This window comes from Danio rerio, chromosome 24 (genome assembly GCF_052040795.2).
Source record: "Danio rerio strain M-AB ecotype USA chromosome 24, GRCz13ab, whole genome shotgun sequence".
NCBI lineage: Eukaryota > Metazoa > Chordata > Actinopteri > Cypriniformes > Danionidae > Danio > Danio rerio.
This window is the reverse complement of record NC_141044.1, coordinates 33233459-33257939: the sequence shown is the minus strand read 5'-3', so window position 1 is coordinate 33257939 and position 24481 is coordinate 33233459. Positions and strand designations below refer to the sequence as shown.

Genomic DNA, 24481 nt, shown 5'->3' with positions numbered 1-24481 from the left:
AGCAGCACAGAAACATGACAAAACAGTGACACAGCAAAGACGAACTGCTGCTCTTGCGGTTTTCAAAAGACGCAAATGAAGATGCAGCTGTTTGTCTGCATTGCAGACAACCACATCCAAATCCATATCCACAGACCACCATATCCATGCTGGCACATAAAACCTAAGGATGTTCCATATTAAATCTAGTGTCGTTATGTAACTATTTATAGTATAGTAAATATTTATATCTATTTTTTTACTGAGGATTTGCACCATGTTTATTTGGACTTTGACACATTATTTATTATTTTCTTATTTTTTTATTTGTTCATTGTACAAGTGGACACATTCCCTCACCTCAGCGGTCAAGATTAAGTCCTGAAAATCTCAACATGCTTACATTTCTTCATCACAACCTAGACTGAAAAAAACAACGCTTTAAATACATGTTTACAGCCATAAACTTGGTATTGCACTTTTGGTCTCCCATTTATCCTGCTTATAAGGAAGGACAGTTTAAGTTTATTTTTGTCTAATCTTAAAAGACCTTGCTTGTTTATTCCTTCTAATTTAACTTATTAAAATGGGAAATTTTTCAGTTTATTTTTATAAAAGACTTCTGTAGTTCTATTAAAATGGTTCTCTCAAAAGTTTGTTGAAATAAAACCTTTGTTCAGTCAGAAAACGTGTTCTTATTCTTTTCAGGGTCTTTGCTATGAGAATTACTATTTAATACCGTATACCGCAAAACCGTCAAACCGTGGTATTGTTTTAGACGATTATCATACCGTAAAAAAATCATACCGTTACAACCCTAATATGCAGTCAGGAAAAAATATATGAATATCCAACAGAGAGCATTACGCAAAAAGGACTGTTGCACTCTCTCATTTGAAAATGGCATAAAATGTATTAGCCAGTAGTGCCATCACGTTACTGATCTTGTACATCAGTAGGTTTGTCTTGATCCTTTAAAGACACTGGACAAATTTGTCTGCTTTAGCCAGAGTGTGGAATGTGTAGGATCTTTCTCCATTTGTCAGCAGGAGACGATTCCCTTGTCTCGCAGCCTTTTTCGCACGTCATCAGTTGTGCTTCATCTTGTGTATGCTGATAGAGATGATAACGGACTTGTTCGTTAATGTAGAGAACATTCCCTTTAGCTTTAGCTGCCCTTAACACTCACTCCTTGTCTCTGAAGTTCAGAAACTTCATAATCAGTGTCCTCGGGCGTGTCGTTCACGAGTCGATATTTGTCAAAGTGCCGATTCTGTGAGCCCGCTCATTTAGCAGAGATTCTCGCGATTTGACTCCTTGAGCCTCTGGTATCCACTTATCCCAAAATGTCACCGTTTCCTGGCCCTCCACTTTCTCCGGTAGGCCCACCAGTCTTATGTTGTTCCATCGACTTCTGCATTCCAAATCTTCCACATTGTTTAAGAGCTTTTTAACAATATTTTCAAGTGTGCTCACTCTGGAAAACAGCCCACTGACGTTTTCTTCGGCATCCGAAATGCGTTGCTCCGCTTGAGCTATCCGCCCTGTCCATTTCTTTAACTCCTTAATTATTTTCGGAATTATTGCTTGGACTCCATCTATTTTCTTGTAAAGTCCAGTTTTCAAAGACATTATAGCTTTCATAATATCTTTGTTATTTCCACCCGAAGTTACCACTTCGTCATCATCTTCGTCAGGGCCGTCGCCAGCTGCCATGGCGTCGTTAGTTTCTTCACCCTTATAATATTTATATTAATTTCTAGTCTTTTTTTTTTGTTTTTCTTGGTGCCTTTGCATGACATTTTATTTCCCTATACTTTTATATTCATGTTGCTTGACTTTAAATAAAATTCTGGTTGGTATTCTAGGATTAATCACAAACTAAAAGATTTGACCTCTTAGCACCTCAACATAACCGGAGGTCCTGTAGTCTTTGATACTAGTATCTTGCAAAATAGCTAAGAAATTATTATGTACTGTCACCATGGCAAAGACCAAATTTGTTTTATAAGAAATAAATGTTTAAAACTAAAATCTGTTTAAAATTGTTGAAGGAATCTTTTCCCAGTTACGCAGCACTAGGGAAATACTTCTTAGAAGAATGAAAATTTCACAGGATAATAGTTTTGTCTTCAACAGTATGTTTTTTTTCCCATCTTTGCAGAATAGAGCTGGAGATTGCGGCCCTTGAGACACAAGAGCTGGAGATTTCAGCGAAAGAAGAGCTTCTTCTGAAACAACTGAAGGAGGTGGAGAAAACCCCGGCGGACATCATAAAGGTAGCGCTTGTGTAATCACTTTAACAGGCCTGGAGTCTCCTTTATCGCTTATTACAACAGCAAGCAGCTTAAATTGGATCTGCTTTTGAGTTGGAACAAGGGAAATCATTAGAATTCAGCATGCTGTGAAGATGGCCCTCGGTTCCAAACTGACGTCAAGATAAAAATTGTTTGATGCTGTGAGACAAGGATCTGTGTGTATCATCTGTGTATGAAACTTGGTTTTGCTTTATATCTTCTTATCTTTTCATCAAATCCGGTTTACTGCGCAAACTACTGTATTGACCCCACAGGAAGTAAACGCAAACATGCAGCCAGGTAAAGAAATTTCTTCTTTTTTTTCTGCATTGCCATATACAGTTGAAGGCAAAAATATTAGCCCTCCTGGGAATTTCTTTTTTAAATATTTCTAAAATTATTTTTAACAGAGCAAGGAACTTTTCACAGTATGTCTGATAATATTTTTTCTACTGGAGAAAGTCTTATTTATTTTATTTCGGCTAGAATAAAAGCAGTTTTTAATTGTTTGAAAAACTATTTTAAGGTCAGAATTATTTTAATAAATAACAAATTAATTTTTATTAATCTTTTTTTCAATTGTCTGCAGAACAAACCACCCTAACTTGCCTAATTAACCTAGTTGAGTGTTTAAATGTCACTTTAACCTGAATACTATGTTGAAAAACATCTAGTCAAATATTATTTACTGTCATCATGGCAAAGATAAAAGAAATCAGTTATTAAAATTAGTAATTAAAGTTATTATGTTCAGAAATCACACAGAATCATGTAGTAAGATGATTTCAAAGTTATAAAAGGGATTTTGCGAATCTGTACCAGACAATACACTATATGTTAGAGATAAATGAAATATGGAAGGAAACCTGAATATCTCAGATGAGGACTGGGGGAATATTTGTAAATGTGGATTGAATGCTGATGGAAAATGTTGAGGTTTTTCATCACCATCACAGAAAATACACAGAGGAAAGGGCACTGGCTGCTGGAGAATGTGTGGGGGAAAAGTAGCAAATCACTATCATTTTTTTAGGGGGGGGGGATTGGGGGATTTAGAGGGATGGACAAAGATGGATTAACAAAGACAAGAAACTGTTATTTATTCTTCTGGCAGCTAGTAAAAAAGTAATTACAAAAAATGGTTAAAATTAGAGTCACCTACAGTTGAAGAATGGATTGATACAGTGCACACTATATATGTCATCTTTTTCATTAAGAACACAGACTGAATACTTGTTTTAAATTTGGAGTAAATCAATTGAGTATATTTCACCAATATGCCCGGATTTTTTTTAATTGTAAATTTTTAATTTAATATTATGTGTCTGAATATATATCTTGTCTTCTTCAAAAGGCAATCATCTAAAGGATTTGTAGCTCCCCATGTTTTACTGTTTGTAGTTGTTGTTTTTATGGGTAGGAAAATACAAAGCATATGTAGGATCTGTAAGTCTCTTTCTGTATTAAAATATGTAAGCTGTATATGTCTTTTCTTTTGTAAACAAAAAAAAAAAAACTATTATGTTTATAAATTTGTAAAAAAAAAAAAAAAAGTAGAAAAATCTTTCCATTATACAGAAATTGGGGAAAAAGATATACAGGGGGGCTAATAATTCTGACTTCAACTGTATATACAGCCTTCTCTCTGTGACATGTTTTTATGTGGCTTTTTACAGAGCCAGTTCAATACATCTATACGGCCATACCTGACGTCCCAAAGTGTTACACTCCTACAACCAGGAGGAGAAGTGTGACACTGGGGAAACATGAATCTGATGAAGAGCAGGAGAAAAAAGGTAAGGCAAAGCTTTTGTTTAAACCGCTAACTACTTGCTAATATAAACAGCACTTGAAATGCTCGCATGTCAGGTTTTGTAGTGCAAACATGTCATCAGACTGTGCACTTTTTTAATTATAGCCATTCAGAGCGCATAAATGAAAAATAAATAATGAAAAAGATGATACCTATGTCTGTCATTATGGGCATGACACAGAAATATGAAAGAGACCAGAATTCAACATATTTCCAGGAGAACAGGATATTATGCGCTTTTATATTAAAGCAATTAACCATAATGTCCTTGCATTTTTATTATTATTATTATTATTACTCTTATGACTCTATTACAAAACCATTACAAGATTTGGAGTCGAATGTATTAAATCAGGGACGCCCAAACTTTTTCGCATGAAAGGCCAAAAACCAAATATCATTGATAGCTGTGGGCCAAAGCTAAATATACCAAACTATTTAGCAGTAACGTTGCCATGGGTAATTGCTTAATTCCTTTCATAATATTTAAAATAATAAGAAAACATTACTTTGAATCGTCTTACCTAATGCAGTATAACTTTTTAAAATTATAACCTATTGCGAAAAAAAACAAAAAAAAAAACAAATCACATTTTTTTCACAGTGGAGTTCAATGCTGAATACACCACTCAAGCAGAAGCTACCTTTGTCTCGATTCGCTTACCAAAGTGAGTCTCTGCGTTGTCCTCAATGTGTCGTATGTACATTTTAAACAAAATCTGATTCATTTACATCATTTAAATTGAAACATTTGATTTCAGAAAGCTTTTTGTAGCTTAAAAATAAAACATACAAATAAGAGGTTACAATAAGTTTGAAAGAACAATATCTAAACCATTCTCAGATGGGATGGTGGGTTAATTTACAGGTTACCATGGGCCTAGTTTGGGCATCTCTGCGTTAAATTGATTAATTAAGACAGCAAATTTAGTTAAAAAAAAATATATATATACAGTATTATATATATATATATAATATACTCAAACATCCATACACACTCATACACTACGGACAATTTAGCTTATATATATATATATATATATATATATATATATATATATATATTGAGCAGTGCTATTTTAGGATTGACTACTGTAATCATTAAATTTTTTTTAAACTCGTTTTATTTAAATATTTTTTTATTTGTTTATATTTTTGTTCTTATTTATTTTATATTAGTCAGTTTTAGTAATTTGGTTGATTTTGTTACTGTTATCACATATATATTAAAAATTGCTGTTGTTATTATTATTATATATTAGTTTTATTTTTTTTAATCTGAAACAAAAATAATTTTTATTTCATTGTTTTAGTGAAATGTAAAAACTTTACATTTAACAATATATTAAAAATACTATTATACATTGTAATAATATTTAAAAATATTACTGTTCTATTGTACGTTTGAGCAGGGTCTAAATTTAAAATAATATATTTATTTTATTTAACGTTCTTTTTTTTTTTTTAAGCTGCATACACCATGAAGATCAGTGTAGAAAAAGATCACCGCACTGGTGAGAGTCACATCCTCTCCACTACCACCATCGCACCTCTGGATCTCCAACAACGCGGCATCAAAGTCTATGAGGATGGACTAAAATCTGTCTACGCTTTGCCATCTGATGGACGAGACTCACAGAACAGCTTAAATGAGATGAGCCCTCTCGAAGTAGAGGAACTTCTGATGAAAGCCACTGAGAAGAAAGACCCAGCAGATGTTGAATACCATGAACCAGTGTTTTCAAGCCTGTTCAGTCGACCCACCAGCCCTACAGAAAGAGCTTACATCAGCCTTTGTGGCCTTCAGATGTCCAACAAAAACCAGAGTGAGGAAGAAATCTTCAGCAAACAAGACGATCTTTACATTCCAGCCACTAAAACCAATCAGTATTTGAGTTTCAAGCAACTAGCTCAAAATGCACCATATGCTAACAGCGAATGCACAACCAGGATCAGCCCTGCATCTTCTCCCATACAAGATTGTGAGGAACAGCTAAGGATAACTCCAACCGCAGACTCAGGATTGGGATTTGGGCGATATTCTCCTTCATTTCCAAAGGAAGATTCTAGTGTTGTCAACTTGGTAAGTTCTCCACCGCATGAGGAGAAAACTGCTGAGCCGGTTACCATGATCTTCATGGGTTATCAGAATGCTGAATCTGATGAGGAAGATGAAGGAATCCAGGCTGAACTGGTAGTTATTAGTGATGATGATGAAGATCCAGAAGATCTTTCGTATCACCCTTTGGGCTACCATAGTAAGATCTTCAAACCCAACTCTACAGTATATCGCTCTGAGATCAGACCTGGTGCCATTAGAACCTTCAACTCTGGAAGACACACATTTGGAAATGAAAGCGAAGCCCCGATAACTTCAGGTACCACTAGAAAGGAGAGAAGACACGTCGGCTTTTAACTCTATACTAACCTTTCTCAGTTCCTAACATTTCTTTGAGTTACACTTTACAATAAGGTTCCATGCTGTATGTAAACATTAGTGTTAGTTCACAATAATGGCTTGCTTTCACTGGGTGGTACAATTCTGTATGGTTCTCTTAGCAATTATCTCTGTTTCCACTGTCAGAAGTACTAAAATACTGTAGCTTGATTGCCGTGCTTGGTGTTTTTTTTTTTTTTTTTTGACTGTTTGGGTTTTGTGTGTGTTTTTTGTTAACTCCTATTCATTGGATACCCCAGTTTAAAAGGCCCATAAAATTAAAATAGTTTTTTTTTTATGTAAGTATCAGAATTTTTCGTTTTAAGGATATCTATAAGCTAGTGTGCTCCAAAACAGTGACAAGATATGCATTTAGAAAATATAAAAAATGATATAAACATGTAAGGCTTGAAGTTTGTCATTTCGGTCTAAATGGATCAAGGGTTGTACTCACGTTACCTCATACAGTACTTCAGATTCTCATCAACACGTGACTAATCAATTGCTCTCTTGTATCTGACATGCCCCGCCTCATTCAAGACGCTTCACATTTGATGTGCTTGAGCTCAATCACTCTCACCGGCAGAGCGATGATCATTTTATATAAAGAGGATGAGCTGCACCCTCTCTTTGTGTTTTGGCTGAGATTATGCAAACATCAATTAAAAATGCATATCTCAAAGCACTTAATGGGACCTTTAAAGAGACCACAGGGGAGGGGGGTGGGAGGTAGTTGAATAGATATTTCATTGCATTGTTTTTATAGTCTGTAATCTTTGTTAATAATAATTAAAAAATAGCAAATAGTTAACCTTTCAGTACAAATTTTTGGGACCCTTTTGTTAGGTTACCTAGCACAACAGTACGATACCAAAAGGGTGGCGCTAGACCCTCTGCAGGATACTGATTAGTTTACAGCGAATCATCAATTGTGCGTGAAAAAAGCCATAAGAACAGCAACACAACATAAACATGACACCGTAATAATAAAATGAGGATGTGAAGCAATGAGTTTTGCTTTAACAACATCTTCTTGTGAATAATAAAAATAGAAAATCATTCTGTCCCAAATTTTTGGGACCCTTTTGTAGTATACCTGTTATTATACCTGTTACATTAGTTAACAATGTATTATAAATTATTATAAATTAATATATTAAGCATGAGTTATCAGTAAATATTCATGAATCTGTTTAATATTCCCTATTTCAGTTTATGATACCATCTGATGGCGAACCTTACTGTAACTTTTATAAGTCAAAGAAACTTCACTGGCTATCAGACTAATGGAATAAACCACACTACTAGTACACTAGTTAATGTTAGATTATGCATTTACTAACATAAACAAAACCTTTCTTACAATATCTACTCATATTTGATAGTATTAGTTAATGACAATAAAGTCTTCTCAACTTCCAGTTTCAATAATGGATTAGTAAATGTTGAACTATGATTTGTTCATTCTTAGGCCAAGTTAGTAAATACATAAATACATACAAACCCTATTGTAAAGTGTGACCAAGATTTCTAACAGAGGAGCTCTTAATCAAACCTGTTTCCTCAAGTAAACTTCTACAGCTTTACTTCCATCTAGTGCAGGGGTGGCCAACCCTATTCCTGGAGAGCCACCTTCCTGCAGATTTCAGTTGCAACCCATATCAAACACACCTGCCTGTAATTATCACGTGGTGTTCAGGTCCTAATTAATTGGTTCAGGTGTGTCTGATTTGGGTAGCAACTGAAATCTGCAGGAAGGTGGCTTTCCAGGAACAGGGTTGGCCACCCCTGATCTAGTGGTTCATATCTTCACATTTTCTCAGTGTTGCATCCATTTGGACCCTCCAGATTTATGACATAACATGTAGATGCATGACATGCATGTAATAAAGCATAACACTTGGCATATAACAACTGTCTTGTTTTTTATATGACTAATAAAACTATTTCTGCTTCCACATTAATGCACTGTTGTAATTTGTTTGTTAGCACATTGACAGTATTGGAGCAATGTTTGCTATAGGGATCAGATATTAGCTGATTGGGGTTTAAAGGTGAAAAGGATATACTGTCAAATTATGTTAAATATGTTAAAAATTGTTTGGTTATTCAACCTACACTCACCTGTCACTTTATTAGGTACACCTTACTAGTACTGGGTTGCAGCCCCTTTTGCCTTCAAAACTGTCTTTATCCTTCGTAGCACAGATTCAATAAGGTACTGCAAATATTCCTCAGAGATTTTGGTCCATATTGACCTGATAGCATCACACAGTTGCTGCAGATTCGTCGGCTGCACATCCATGATGTGAATCTCCTGTTCCACCACAACCCAAAGTTGCTCCATTGGATTGAGTTCTGGTGACTGTGGAGGCCATTTGAGTACAGTTAACTCTTTGTCATGTTTAAGAAACCATTAGAAGATGGGTACACTGTTGTCATAAAGGGATGGACATGGTCAGTAACAATCCTCAGGTATGCTATGGGGTAGACACAATGCTCAACTGGTACCAATTGGGCCTTTGTGGTATGACATGAAAATATCCCCAACACCATTACAGCATCACCACCAGCCTGAACCGTTGATACTAGGCAGGATGGATTCAGGCTTTCATGTTGTTGACGCCAAATTCTGACCCTACCATCTGAATGTTGCAACAGAAATCAAGACTAATCAGACCAGGCCAGGCAACGTTTTTCCAATCTTCTTTTGTCTAATTTTGGAGAGCCTGTACGAATTGAATACTCAGTTTCCAGTTCTTAGCTGACAGGAGTGGCACCCAGTGTGGTCTTCTGCTGCTGTAGCCCATCCGCCTCAAGGTTGGACGTGTTGTGTGTTCAGAGATGCTCTTCAGCATACCTCGATTGTAACGTTTGTAACGATTGAGTTTCTGGTGCCTTTCTATCAGCTCGAACCAGTCTGGCCATTCTCCTCTGACATCAACAAAGCATTTGCTCCCACAGAACTGCCACTCACTGGATATTTTCTCTTTTTTGGACCATTCTCTGTAAACCCTAGAGATGGTTGTACATGTAAATCCCAGTAGATCAGCAATTTCTGAAATACTCAGACCAGCATGTCTGGCACCGACAACCATGTCACGTTCAAACTCACTTAAATCACCTTTCTTTCCTAATCTGATGCTCAGTTTTAGAACTGCAGCAGATGGTCTTGACCAAGTCTACATGCCTAAATGCATAGAGTTGCTGCCATGTGATTGAGTGATTAGAAATTTGAGTTAACAAGCAGTTAGACAGGTGTACCTAATAAAGTGGCCGGTCAGTGTAAATGTCCTCTATTTTTTTTAACCATTTTTTATTTTAAACATTGTCAAACAAATTGACAATAGCTTAAAGTTTAGTTTAGCCCCCAAAAAATATAACTCAAAATAACTTCATACACTTTGAAAGGAAAAAAAAAATAAAAATTTCTGAAATACAAAATAAAATGCTGTCAAAATGATGTTTGGTTAAAAATATGCCACTGTTTAGATTATTATACAAGTTTCTATTCATTTGTAAGCACAATACAAATGTTTTAACTTTAAAAGAGTTACAAAAGCAATATTTGGTGGTACAACCCTGCTTTTCAGTCAGGAAAAATTAAAAATTTAAAATTTTGTAGAAATTGCTTTATTAAGTAAAAAATATGAACTTATACCTAAACACACACACACACATAGACACATATTCATTTATTGTGGAAAAATATCTACGGTATTGTGAGCGTAACTATGGTTACCATGGTAATTGTGTGTAATGCCTAATAAGCATAAAGGCTTTGAATACCTTTAGCAGCCATTATTCATGCTTTATTTTCCTTCATTGTATGTTCAGCTGCTAATATGTGATTTGCTGTAGTTTTATAGTTGTGTTTTTTTCTCACACCAGTGTAATGCATCGTTCCCATCCATCAACTATAATTGAGCACTTTGTCCTTGTTGCTTTTAAGACGTTGTGCCTGATCAAGAGGTCTTTCATAACATCTGCTAAAGAGCGAGTTATGTAAGAATCCTTGGCTTGCGTTACATAAGGTGCAAAATTAATGCTAAAATCTGCCGACGTTCTGCATATTCATTGTTTTCTCTGTTTTGTCATCCGCTCGTTTTGGCACGACGGAGCAGGGTGGATGTGCTAATTGCAATCCCACCATCCTCTCTCTAATGACAGACTGCGGATAAATCCATTGGTTGAAGTGCATTGCTTTTTAGATTGACTTGGAACTGACTGCATGTAGATCCAGGTGTGGTAAAAACTGAAATATTCTTACTGTCTTCTCCACAGAACTGCCAGTCAAATTGTCTCAGCTAGGAAAGTACATGTAACCTCTTCAAAGCAAGATTGCAAGGTCTCAGCTCATCTCGTTTTTGCTGATGAGGATGGAAACGGACTGAGAGACTTATTCATATAAAATTGCAGTGCCAAAAACACGTCATTTATTATTTATTTCATGTTGTACAGTACATTATGTTTTGTTCAGTTGACTGCTCTGTAATTTATGCTGTTTTGGGTTATTTATTTCTGTTCTTTTTGATTTTAATTGGTTTGATTGTTAGAAAAGAGATTTATTTTGCTTCTTTCCTCTCCAAAAGCCTGCACTCTGCACATGCAAAGATGTCTATCAAGTAACTTACTGTAATTGTCACTGACTGTTCTGTATCATTAATCACACGTCATGATTTTGCCAAGTACCATGCGATCCTGGATTAACATCTATGTTGATCTTGTAACATAATTTTTGTTGAAAAATGCCATTCAAACCTATTCCCTATCCCTAAACCCAACCATAACTGTAATTGATTTCCCAAAAAATAATAGTTTTATAACAATCATGTAAAGTAGGGGTTTTCAAACTGTGGGGCACGCACCACCGGGGGGGTGGAGGAGATGTTGCGCCAGCACCTATTAAGGGGGCATGAGACATTGAGACTTGCACTCGTAATTATGATGACGATGTTAATGCGTTCACTAGAGCGAATATGATTAACGTCAGCTCCACAGCTAACTATCAGGCCCCTGAGTTAATGTGTTCCAGTAAAATATACACAAATAAAATGGAGCGGGTGCTTTTTTATTTAAAAAACCCTCCTTATTTCACGATGTGCGTGTGTATATGTGTGTGTGCGCGCGCAGCCCTTTACTGACAGCCGTGTGTGTGTGGATCTTGTCACAAAATGCGGCGAAAAGTAGTAGTTTGATTGCAGTGTTTACTTCAATAACGCCACTGCATACTCCACACACTTAATTCCATTTCTGTTTAATTCAGTTATGACTTTAGTCGGATTAAGGTAATCAACAATCAATGAGACATTGAGGCGTGCACTCATAATTATGATGATGATTTTTATCCGTTCACTAGAGGGAATATGATTAACGTCACTCAGCTCCACAGCTCACTATCAGGCACCTGTAGAGTTAATGCGTTCCAGTAAAATATACACAAATAAAATGGAGCGGGTTCTTTTTAAAATGAATGACGGTGAATGAATGAAAATCAAACAGGTGAGCGTCTGACAAAAAAGTGCCCTTCTGAATCAAATAAGCAGGATGCCTTCTGGATCTTTCACTTTGAAGACACTACTGACTATGTTTCAATGGACATCAGTTCTTTGCCTTAATAAGACACTAATGTAATTAAAGTGTTACGTGAAGTGCTTTTTGAATGTTGCGCCACGAGGCTATTCACGTTCACGATGTATACATCCAATTTTGGGTGTTTTATCATTAGTTTTTTTACTTTACTGCAGTTCGTTTTAAGTTTCACTTTCACTCATGAACATATCATTCATGCTCCCGTGACAAACTGTGGTAATAGATGTGAATATAAAGCAAGGACTGGTGGAAGAGAGTAGTGTTAATGGAAAGCAGAATGGAAAGGAAAAAAAAATCCTCAGCATATCGTGATGAGTGTGTGTATATGTGTGTGCGCGCGCAGCCCTTTACTGACAGCCTTGTGTATGTGTGTGTGTGGATCTTGTCACAAAATGTGGCGAAAAGTAGAAGTTTGATTAAGGTGTTTACTTCAATAATGTCACTAATATCTGCATACTAAACACACATAATTCCATTACTGTTTATTTCAGTTATGACTTAAGTCAGATTAAGGCAATCAAAAATCACTGTTTACATGGTAGACTCTAATCAGAGTATTGTCTTAATCATTTTAAAATCGAAATAAAGTATTGTTGCCCATGTACACATACTCAATGTTCGACTCAACCACACCGTCAGGGCTTTCCGAAAGACAGCACTCACCGACAGTGTTCCCTTCACTATACTGGGGCATTAGGACTCACACAGAGCACAGGTTAAGAGCCTCCTGCTGGCCTCACTAACACCATTTCCAACAGCAACCTAGTTTTTCCAAGTGGTCTCCCATGACCAGGCTCAGCCCTGCTTAGCTTCAGTGAGTAACCGGTCTTGGGCAGCAGGGTGATATTGCTGTGGATATTAAATTACCAAGATATTAAGATGTGTTCCATTTTATGGTAGAGATTTCGTTATTAAAAATTAATTTACATAAGTATTTTTTGAATGAGGTGTAGACTGAGTTACTATATAGTTTACTAAAACTGCATAACTTTAAAAAAAATTAATGGAAAATTTCTAAAAATTAAAAAATTGCAAAATAAATTCTCATTTTAATTTTTATTAAAAAGTGAAATAATCATTAGTTAACACACACACACACACACACATACACATACACATGTGTGTGTGTGTGTGTGTATATATATATATATATATATATATATATATATATATATATATATATATATATATATATATATATATATATATATTAATTAAGGGTGGAGCCGAACCCGAATACGGTATTCGGAAAGGCACGAATAGCGTGTTTTTACGAATACTTATTTCGAACAAATACTTGAAAAATTATTTGTATTCGGGAGCAAGAAAAACATTATATCAAAAAGCAGCGTTTCCTCATGAGACCACAGTGCATGAGTGAGAGAGAGAGAGAGAGCGAGAGAGCGAGAGAGACGCTCAGTCGGAGGGCGGGGCGGAGGTGTCTGGCACAATCTTCTCCACAGATACAGACAGAGAAGGCTCGGCTGAGCGAAAAAAATTCTTATCTGCATCACTATTTTTGTTAAATAGATTTTTGTACCTTAATTGGGTTCCAGATGCAGTTTATAAACTTGTAGCGGAGTTTGATCGGGATCGGGAAGTTTGCAACCGGGTGCTCTGTTTACGCAACGTTAGCTCTGTTAGCGCGGTAATTTAGACAATAGACTGTTGACAGAGTAACGTTAACGTTCGTTTATAAAGGTTAAAATGATGCTTGTGCTGTTGTGTCGAATAGTATGCACCTATGGGAGTTATATGGTACGTCTACATTACTGTCTTTTGCAGACAGCAAGATATATGCTATAGGCTAGTTAACCTTAGCATAGCTTCCCGTCACTTTTTAATAACTTGAAACTCCTCAAATACATTTGGGAACCCGAATAGAAAAGGAGTGAGACTGCTGCTGAGCCATTTCTTGGTCCTCCACCAGTCAAAAAAAAAAAAAAAACATGTTCTTTGTGGAAGAATTTTACAGTCAGTGGTGCTGCAGATAAAACAAACTGATACTGTAACGTTATAATGTGTGCAAAAGTGAAATCGGCAGAGATATTAAACATCTGTCAACATCTCCTATGCATAATCATTCATTTCTTTTCGGCTAAGTTCCTTTATCAATCTGGGGTTGCCACAGTGGAATGAACCACCAATTTATCCAGCATATGTTTTACGCAGTGGCTGCCCTTCCAGCTGCTACCCAGCACTGAGAAACATCCATACACTCTCTTTCACACACACACAATAGGGACAATTTAGCTTACCCAATTCACCTGTATCGCATGTGTTTGGACTGTGGGGGAAACCGGAGCACCAGGAGGAAACCCACGCCAACATAGGGAGAACCCAGTCATGGCTCGAACCAGCAACCTTCTTGCTGTGAGGCGACAGTGGTACTCACTGTGCCACTGCGCAACCTTCTATGTAATGTATTATCACATGCACTAAAAGCATCCTCTCCTGATACTGTCTGTGAACCCCCCACAAGCATCAATCCCCTCAATCAGCACAGCTATGTTCTACTAAATCCTCCACTAGCACCAAACCATCAACACAGCCACATTCTGCCCCAGCAAGTCAGTTTCAAACATAAAAAAGTAAAAAACAAAAAACAAACTTTGTATCTGTTTTGTGGCAGGCAGATGATAATAGCAGGGCTGTATCTTTTAGTATTATATAGAATGCTTTTGTTCTGCCAGATCTCCCAGGCAGGGTTTTATTTAGATTTATTTAGTCAATATTAGTTTTTGGAATTCTGTCCATTGGAAAGAAGTTCTTTCAGAAGAAGAACCGTTTTTTGAAGTATTATTTGTTTTTATTCTGTCTATTCAGTGTCCTTCAACAAGAACGGTGGTGGTTGGGTTCATAATATTCACAATGGTATTTTATTAGTTGTTGGTTTAACCATGGATGAGATAATGGCTTCTATGTTATTTTCTTTTCAATGACATTTCTTGTCACATGTTCAAAAACAACAGCCAATATTGCATGTCTATAATTTATATAATGGGTATAATTAAACAATACTTTCACTATAATGTAAATTAGAAGTGTAATAGAAAAAATATATATTTTTGCGCCATTTTGAATTTTACTCGAATACAAATACAAATACAAATACAAATACTTTACCCCCCTCAACAAATACAAATACAAATACCGGCTGCTCCGCACATCCCTAATATATATATATATATATATATATATATATATATATATATATATATATATATATATATATATATATATATATATATATATATATATATACACACACACACACATACGCAAAATCACAGAAATATTAATAAAACTACATTGATTACTCAAAAAGTAGCTGACTCAGTAGGTACTCACTAAAATAACATAATCAGGAAAAGAAAAACCACAGCTATCTCAATAAATATTCCCCAAAATATTTCATAATTCAGTGGTAGGGAAGCTACTGTATGGCTTTGCTCTTTGACCAAAAATATGTGGCTCTCCACTGTCTGCCTTCAATAATATTTTAGTTTTAAAATTATAACTGTCACTAGACATCTGTTTCTAATTGAAAATACAAATACAATTATCTCTTTATTGTATTTTGTTTTACATCAAAATGAATAAGAACTCAGTTAACAATGAAAGGGTGTTTCAACCAATGCATGTGTGTGTTGCTCTGGATTAACATATACAGTTGAAGTCAGAATTATTAGCCCCCCTTTGATTTTTGATTCTTTTTTTTTTTCCCAAATGATGTTTAACAGAGCAAGGAAATTTTCACAGTATGTCTGATAATATTTTTTCTTCAGGAGAGTCTTATTTGTTTTTTTTTCGGCTAGGATAAAAGCAGTTTTAATAAAAAAAAAAAAAACATTTTAGTTAAGACTTCAAATGTCATTAAGCTGTATAGAAGTGTCTTGAAAAATATTTGATAAAATATTGTGTACTGTCATCATGGCAACGACAAAATAATTAGTTGTTAGAGATAAGTTATTAAAACAAAAAAGTTATTATTATAAAGCTATATTAAAAGTTATGGCGAGGCAGTGGTGCAGTAGGTAATGCTGTCGCTTCACAGCAAGAAGGTCGCTGAGTCGCTGGTTTGAACCTCGGCTCAGTTGGCGTTTCTGTGTGGAGTTTGCATGTTCTCCCTGCCTTCACGTGGGTTTCCTCTGGGTGCTCCGGTTTCCCCCACAGTCCAAAGACATGCGGTAGAGGTGAATTGGGTAGGCTAAATTGTCCGTAGTGTATGAGTGAGTGTGTGAATGTGTGTGGATGTTTCCCAGAGATGGGTTGCTGCTGGAAGGGCATCCGCTGCATAAAAACTTGCTGGATAAGTTGGCGGTTCATTCCGCTGTGGCGATCCCAAATTAATAAAGAGACTGAGCCGACAAGAAAATGAATGAATGAATTAAAAGTTATTATGTTTTGAAAAAAAAAAATTATCTCAATTAAACAGAATATGAGGAAAAAATAAACAGGGGAGCTAATAATTCTAACTTTAACTTTATACATACAATGGCTATACATCCAATGGAATATATATATACCCCAAACTGATCTTTAAAAAAATGCCAAAAAAATCTGAAATGGCTCTTTGCTGAAAAAGGTTTCCAAGCCCTGCAATCATTTAATATTAATTTTTCACCAATGGGTGTGTCCGTGGTGGACTGACAAAGTTCAGTGCATCGCCATGGAGGAGGAAATACTTATAACTCTGCCATACAATGTCTGATCCGCCTGAAAATTCACAGGTTCGATGAGATTCCACTGCTGAAGACCTCTACATGCCAATATCGAGTCACAGTCATAGCGCCACCTGCTGATATGTGATTTTCTCAGGATTTTTCCTAAGAGATGAAGTCAGAATTATTAGCCCCCCTGTTGAATTTGTTTTTCTTTTTTAAACATTTCCCAAATGAATTTTAACAGAGGAAGAAAATTTTCACAGTATGTCTGATAACATTTATTTTCTGGAGAAAGTCTTATTTGTTTTTTTTCGGCTGGAATAAAAGTATTTTTTAATTTTTAAAAACCCATTTTAAGGTCAAAATTATTAGCCCCTTTAAGCTATATTTTTCGATAGTCTAAAGAACAAACCATTGTTATACAATTACCCTAACCTGCCTAGTTAACCTAATTAACCTAGTAAAGCCTTTAAATGTCACTTTAAGCTGTATAGAAGTGTCTTGAAAAATATCTAGTCAAATATTATTTACTGTCATCATGGCATATGATAAATAAATCAGTTATTAGAAATAGGTTATTAAATCTATTATGTTTAGAAACGTGTTGAAAAAATCTCTCCGATAAACAAATTGTAGACAAAAGTTAACGGAGGGCTTATAATTCTGACTTCAACTGTATATCAGATTATTCTTGTCCACTTTTCTCTGTCATCCTAGAGCCACCGGGTTGTGGTGAGTCCGTGTGTGAGGTCCCTTTCATCGCTGCTTGCAGTTTTAATAATTTTTTGTATTGTTTTACACATTTTGATTCGCAACCCCCCAAAATCGAAGCAAATAAGTAAAGCATAACATGAGTAAATGTATTTTCAGATATATAGATATAGGTCTCTCTCTCTCTCTCACTGAAAAAAGTGTTGCATGCAGAACTGTTGCAAACAAATTATTTGTGTTAAATTTAAACAAACAAATTAAATTTAATAATGTTCAACTTAATGTTCAACTGTTTAAATTCAGCCCAAATAAATTGTTTATAATGACTTAATGTAAAAAAAAAATTGAGTAAATCCAAGGAGTCACCTTTGAATATTTTTTTCAGTGTACATATATACAGTAGGCAAATCATTATATATACATATTTTGCAGACAAAATTGTTTCCGCATCAAACTCGATCATAAACTTTGCCTTGAGTCAGCGCAGTCTGTTTTTTTCTTCTTTTTTTTCTTTATTCTTTTTGCGAGGACTTTAATAAACCAAACTACGTCAGAATCTCTAAAGATGAGAAACCCATTACATGAAACCTTGAGCATATTTTTTGATTGACAGCGGGCTCTTAAGCAATTCCTTGAGACTGCATGTGTGTGAGTGTGTGTCGGATCGGCAGAAGCTGCTCAGCTATTGGCTGTTTCTGCACATTCAGTGTAAGTCACAGTCTCTGTGGTTACAGAGCAGCAGAGCTTCAGCCAAGACAGAATCTCTGAGCACGTTCACTGCCCTCGCTCTGCTCAGATCGCAAGGTAGGACACGCAGAACTTTATCAATAGTCACATATTTACTTCAGCAAAATCAATACGGGGTGAATGAACTTGCTTAGGTGTGATGCTACTGCAGTTTGTGCCGGATTGCTGTTATGATCTTTTCTTTTCGGTGGTGCTGTAGAATGTAATATTGTGATGCTGTGACAAACAGATGCTAAACTTAATAGATTTGTGCTTGATTTTCGGCTAAATTCTGTGAGAGTGTCGCATGAGGTTTCCATTTGCAGTCATTTATTGTATTTTATATCAAACTTGGTGTATCATACATGCAAGAAAAGTGTACTTTTGTTGATACTTGATTTGTATACCGTATCATTTTTAAGAGCTGGCAACATTCAAAGGTGCTTCTTCAAAGCACAAAGATCTAAAAGTGTCAGTGATTTCAATAAAACTCCTATTTTGGGGCTTGCAGTCATGCCTGTCATGTCTAATTTGAACGTGAAGTGTGAAGATGTTGCTGCCGCTGTGGATCAAACTGTGGAAGAGAGGCTGTGAAAGTTTAATTAATCCCAGGCTTCTTGTACAAACCTCAAGCGCTACAGAAAACGTGGAATAGCAGATCTGAGATGTTGTCAGACTACATCAGTGTTTGTGTGTGTGTGTTTTAGAGTGAATTGAAGTGTTCGCGTGGGAGAGCGGAGGCGTGCATGTGTGTGTGTGTGTGCTGGGGGTAAATGTGAGACATGGATGGATCCTCTTTGGAACTGATTACAGAAGAGAAATGTCTCCTGCTCCATTTCATCCTCCCGTTAATGCAGAGAAGAGCAAAGGGCTGCACTGTGAACTGCTATTTATATGTCAGCAAAAATAAGGGTAATGTTTTGTGTGAAGCCTGTATGTGCCTTTATAATTTTCATAATGGCTTATTATAAAACTTAAATTTAGATATGTTTTATAAGTTAAAGTTTAACACTTGAATATATATCCAATATTCATATTATGGTAGAATATATAATCAATAAAATATAAACATATAAATATTACTATTTACATAATAATAATAATAATAATAATAATAATAATAATAATAATAATAATAATAATAATAATATAAATATAATAAAATAAAATATATAAATATTATTTCAAAAAAATATGTGTTTATTTAATACAAATTATATTGCAATACTTGGATTATATTATATAATATTAAAAAAAAAAAAATATATATATATATATATATATATATATATATATATATATATATATATATATATATACACACACACACACACACACATACATTTATAGCTATTTATCTGTCTATAAGAAATATAATTTTTAGGAAATATATTACATGTAACTTGGTCAATATTATTAAATTAATCATAAAAACTCTCTAGTATCTGTCTAAATTTGTTTTATGTAAAATTATTATTAAATTATAAAAATATACATGCACTAAAATTTGATAACAAATATTTGTAATGATTATGATTGAATATATATTTTTTTTCATATTCATTTAGACTTTTTACGCAAACTATCAAAATAAATACACGTAGTAAATATATGTAACATTCATTAAAATCAAATATTTTTATAGTAATCAAATAAAACAACAATTTAAAATAAAAAAATAATTTAAATAATATTTTTTCCCTTTGCTCTGATCGACTTCTTTCAAAACTCTCCCCATGAAAGTCTTTAAAGTCTGCAGTGCTCTCCTGCCGCATAGTGACATTAGTATCACCTAAAAGCATCTCTCCTTATCCAACAGCTCAATGCCAGTCACATACGTCTGAATGGCCACCTACGCTCTGGCCCCGCAGCACCTGTTACTGTGACGCTCCACAGTTTATTATTTCCTTCTGAATAGAGCAACCTTGAGCATATAAACTGCTCTTCTTTAGCAGCCTATGCTCAGAAAAAAAGACAAAAACAATTGGTCTCTCACAATTGTATTGATTTATACAACAGAGAGATACCAACTGTATTGATTAATATAAGCTCCCCCCCAAATGTCACATTCCCCACTGACCATCACTTTCTGAAACGAGTCATTTAAGGAAATCCATCAAAGCCTCTAATTGATCAGCGTTCAAAGCTGCAGCTATTAATGTGAAAAAAAAAATAAATAAAACATTAGCTGCCAATCAGAGTTGAGCATGAGGAAGATGCACTTTTGCCCTACCAACATCAAACCAATGCACAGTATCGTTTGCGGTCATCCAAATTTATATTTTATTGTATATTATATCAAACTTACAGTGCATCCGGAAAGTATTCATAGCGCTTGACTTTTTCCACATTTTCTTTATGTAACAGCTTTCTTCCAAAATGAAATAAATTCATTAATTTCCTCAAAATTCTACACACAATATTCCATAATGACAATGTGAAAAAGATTCTAAAATTGTTGCAAATGTATTAAAATTATAAAACCTGAAAAATCACATCTACATCAGTATTCACAGCTTTTGCTTAATACTTTGTTGATGCCCCTTTGGCAGCAATTACAGCCTCGAGTCTTTGAATATGATGCCACAAGCTTGGCACACCTGTCTTTGGGAATTTTTGGCCATTCCTCTTTGCAGTACCTCTCAAGCTCTCTCAGGTTGGATGGGAAGCAACGGTGTACAGCCTTTTTCAGATCTCTCCAGAGATGTTCAATAGGATTTAGGTCTGGGCTCTGGTTGGGCCACTCAAGGACATTCACTGTGTTGTTGTGAAGCCACTCCAGTGATATTTTGGCAGTGTGGATTTGGGTCATTGTCCTGCTGGAAGATGAACCATCACCCCAGTCTGAGGTCAAGAGCACTCTGAAGCAGGTTTTCATTCAGGATGTCTCTGTACATTGTTGCATTCATCTTTCCCTCTATCCTGACTAGTCTTCCAGTTCCTGCTGCTGAAAAACATCCCCACAGCATGATGCTGCCACCACCATGCTTTACTGTAGGGATAGTATTAGCCTGGTGATGAGCGGTGCCTGGTTTTCTCCAAACGTAACGCCTGTTATTTACTCTAAAGAGTTCAATTTTAGTCTCATCAGACCAGAGAATTTTGTTTCTTATGCTCTGAGAGTCCTTCAAATGCCTTTTGGGAAATTCCAGGTGGGAAGTGGATTCCGTCTGGCCACTCTACCATACAGGCCTGATTGGTGGATTGCTGCACAGATGGTTGTCCTTCTGTTAAATTCACCTCTCTCCACAGAAGAACGCTGGAGCTCAGACAGAGTGACCATCGGGTTATTGATCACCTCCTCGACTAAGGCCCTTCTCCCCCGATCACTCAGCTTAGATGGCTGGCCAGCTGTAGGAAGAGTCCTGGTGGTTCCAAACATTTTCCACTAACGGATGATGGAGGCCACTGTGCTCATTGGAACTTTCAGAGCAGCAGAACTTTTTCTGTAAGCTTCCCCAGCCTTGTGCCTACAGCTACAGACAATTTCTGTGCTTTGACATGCACTGTCAACCCTGGGGCCTTATATAGACAGGTGTATGCCTCTGAATCAACTGAATATACCACAGGTGAACTCCAGTTGCTGAAACATCTCAAGAATGATCAGAGGAAACGGAATGTACCTGAGCTCAATTTAGAGCTTCATAGCAAAGGCTGTGAATACTTAAGTACTAATAAATTTGTTAAATTATTAATACTAATTTATTTTTAATAATTTATAATTTCAAAAAATCTTTTTCTTCACATTGTCATTATGGGGTATTGTGTGTAGAATGTTGAAGAATGTTGAAGAAAGACTAAAACATTTGGATCTCACTACTGTATTGATCAATATAAGCTCCGCCCCCAAATGTCACATTCCCCATTACTCATCACTTCCTGAATGAGTCATATAAGGAAACCCATCAAAGCCACTCATTGATCAGTGTTCAAAGCTGCAGCTGTTAATGTGAAAAAAAAAACATGAGCAGAGTTGAGCGTGAGGAAGATGCCCTGGGGGTGATCAACATCAGACCAACTGGCAGTGGCATTTCTGCCAATAACTCCCATTTAAAACACAAGTTCACTTCCTATCCATGCAACATATTTACATGAATCCAGATTGCAAGCTTGAAGATTTTCTTGGCAAAGCGGAGATGATATCCTTTTGGCTTCTGTTTATAAAGCTCACGGTAGGTTCTGGGACATGCTGGTTATTTTATTATGACTGCCAAAATTAACCATGGTTTTACTACAAATGTAACCAAATAATAAAAACTAATAAGAAAATGGTATTGGTGATATTAACCATTTGTTAATAATAATAATAATAATAATAACAATTATAATAATAATAAACATGTTGTATTTGATCCATGATCCTGGTTTTTGCTTTAAAACAGTGGTTAAACAAATGCTGATCAATACCCATAAGCAAAACTACACTTTACTTTTGTAAAACCATGGTTATTTTTCATGAGGATGGTGATTAAATGTTGTATATTTTACATAAGGAAACACTGGTGTCTTCCGAACATGTTAAAAATACCATTCATGCTGTAATTTGTGTTATTCAGATGTAAAAAGGTGCGATTTGGCAGTTTAAACGGTAAGATCTTTTGTGAAACTAATGCTTGGAACTAACCTGGTTTTTGAAGTGCTGTGCAATTACAACCACATTACGCCGCTCAATACTTGAGTCTGAAAATTAGGGTAATATAACTGGTCTTACACAAGACATGCTTGCTTCAGTCACTCTATTTTTTTCCATGAAGCTGCCATTAAAACTTATTAACTCAAAATGCATGTGAGAAAGTGCAAATGAGCTCCTTCTGGTCCCTGTTTCTAAAGCTTTAAAGCTCAAATAGGTGCTGCTGGGGCAAACATGCTATAAATATGTGATTATGTTTGGCAAAATTAGTCATGGTTTTACTACAAATTCAACAACAAAAAAAAAGAAACTGTTTATGTTCATAGATTTTCTGTATTAATTGTATTTTAACCATGGGGTTTGTTGTAGGTTAAGCAAATGGTTATCAACCCACCAAAAATGACAATACTACACTTTACTATAGCAAAACCATGGAAATTATACCTAAGGGGAGTCAATAAACATTTGAATGTTATATTTAAGGAAGCCCTTATAATATTTAAAGTAGTTAAAAACCTTCAGTGTCAAAATGTGGGTGAAATTAGTGCTGTCAAATGATTATTCACAACTAATCGCATACAAAATACAGGTTTGTAGTGAGGTAATAAATTAATAAATACTGTGTGTCATTCAGAATGGGCTTGGGTTGTTTTTAATGAATTCTATACAGTAAATATTTTGTCAATAGCCTACGTAAATGGAAATCGGTCTTTTTATATATGAATTAAATTTTAGCTAAATATTTGCTAGTATATGAATAAAAAAATAGATTTTTATTCAACTGACGAAAAAAATAAATCACAAACAGCAAAACATTTCAGGTGCTTTTTAGGGCGTACTCACACTATGCTATCCGAACTGTGCCCAGGCCCGTTTACCGGATCGTTTAAGAAGTGTGAGTGCTCTGAATCAGGCTCAGGCGTGGTTCACTTGGCCAGCCCTCGCCCGGTTGGAAGAGGTGTGCCAGAGCGCGGTTTATTTAGGCTTTAGCACGGTACGCTTCTAGTGTGGGTGCAAAGCGCGCCTGAGCCCGAAACTGAAGACGAGACGTGACTTTTAAGGGACTGTTTTAAATGTGCTTGTTAATCATTCTTACTGTTCAATGAAAGCAAACTGTCGTAGATTAATAAAGGCGCAAAACCCTCACTCCATGACAGCTGCACCTTTAGCTAACCTCCTAATTACTGCAGCATGAGGAATTCATGATCGTTTATGAGCGTCAAAAGTGGCTGATCTGTTCGGCGAAAAATTTCACTGCGTGTCACTGCATCTCAAACGACCAAAACGATATAGAGAAATCTCAACTGTGCTGAGCAAGAGCGCTTTTTAAACTGAACAGCGCATCATCGATGATATAAGCATGCCCAGGCCCGAATGTGATGTGAGTGCAGGCCGCCAGGGGAGATGGGTGGGGGACAAGTGTGCTTCGGCCCAGTTTAAGTCAACTATACATAGTGTGAATACGCCCTTAAAAAATAGTAATAAACGGTATGTTATTTCTATTTTATTTTAATTCTATTTTTTTTTTTTGTATTTGAATAAATTAAATGCTGTAAAGGACTTGCAAACACTGCTTAATATTAAGCTATAAACTCTACTGACTGGCTTCTCCCGGTACAATTTTACACA

The 24481-nt window shown here is 35.7% G+C and overlaps 1 protein-coding gene and 1 long non-coding RNA gene across 11 annotated transcripts in view; one reads left to right on the top strand and one right to left on the bottom strand.

The window, feature by feature from the left end:
- palmdb (palmdelphin b) overlaps nt 1-24481 on the top strand; it is a 76990-nt gene that overhangs the window by 30428 nt on the left and 22081 nt on the right. For 3 of the 8 annotated variants that reach the window (XM_087309777.1, XM_087309770.1, XM_087309771.1), the window contains exon 5: nt 2144-2258. In XM_087309777.1, the coding sequence (XP_087165903.1) occupies nt 2144-2258 (115 nt within the window). Of the gene's footprint in view, nt 1-2143; nt 2259-2551; nt 2577-3952; nt 4073-5558; nt 6468-10810; nt 12723-18230; nt 18301-22111; nt 22395-22583; nt 22811-24481 lie in introns of those variants that run through there. The other 5 variants (XM_087309775.1, XM_087309776.1, XM_087309773.1 and 2 more) reach the window with 4 other exon arrangements.
- LOC137489259 (uncharacterized) overlaps nt 1-24481 on the bottom strand; it is a 154550-nt gene that overhangs the window by 114212 nt on the left and 15857 nt on the right. The gene's annotated exons all lie outside the window — the stretch shown is intronic.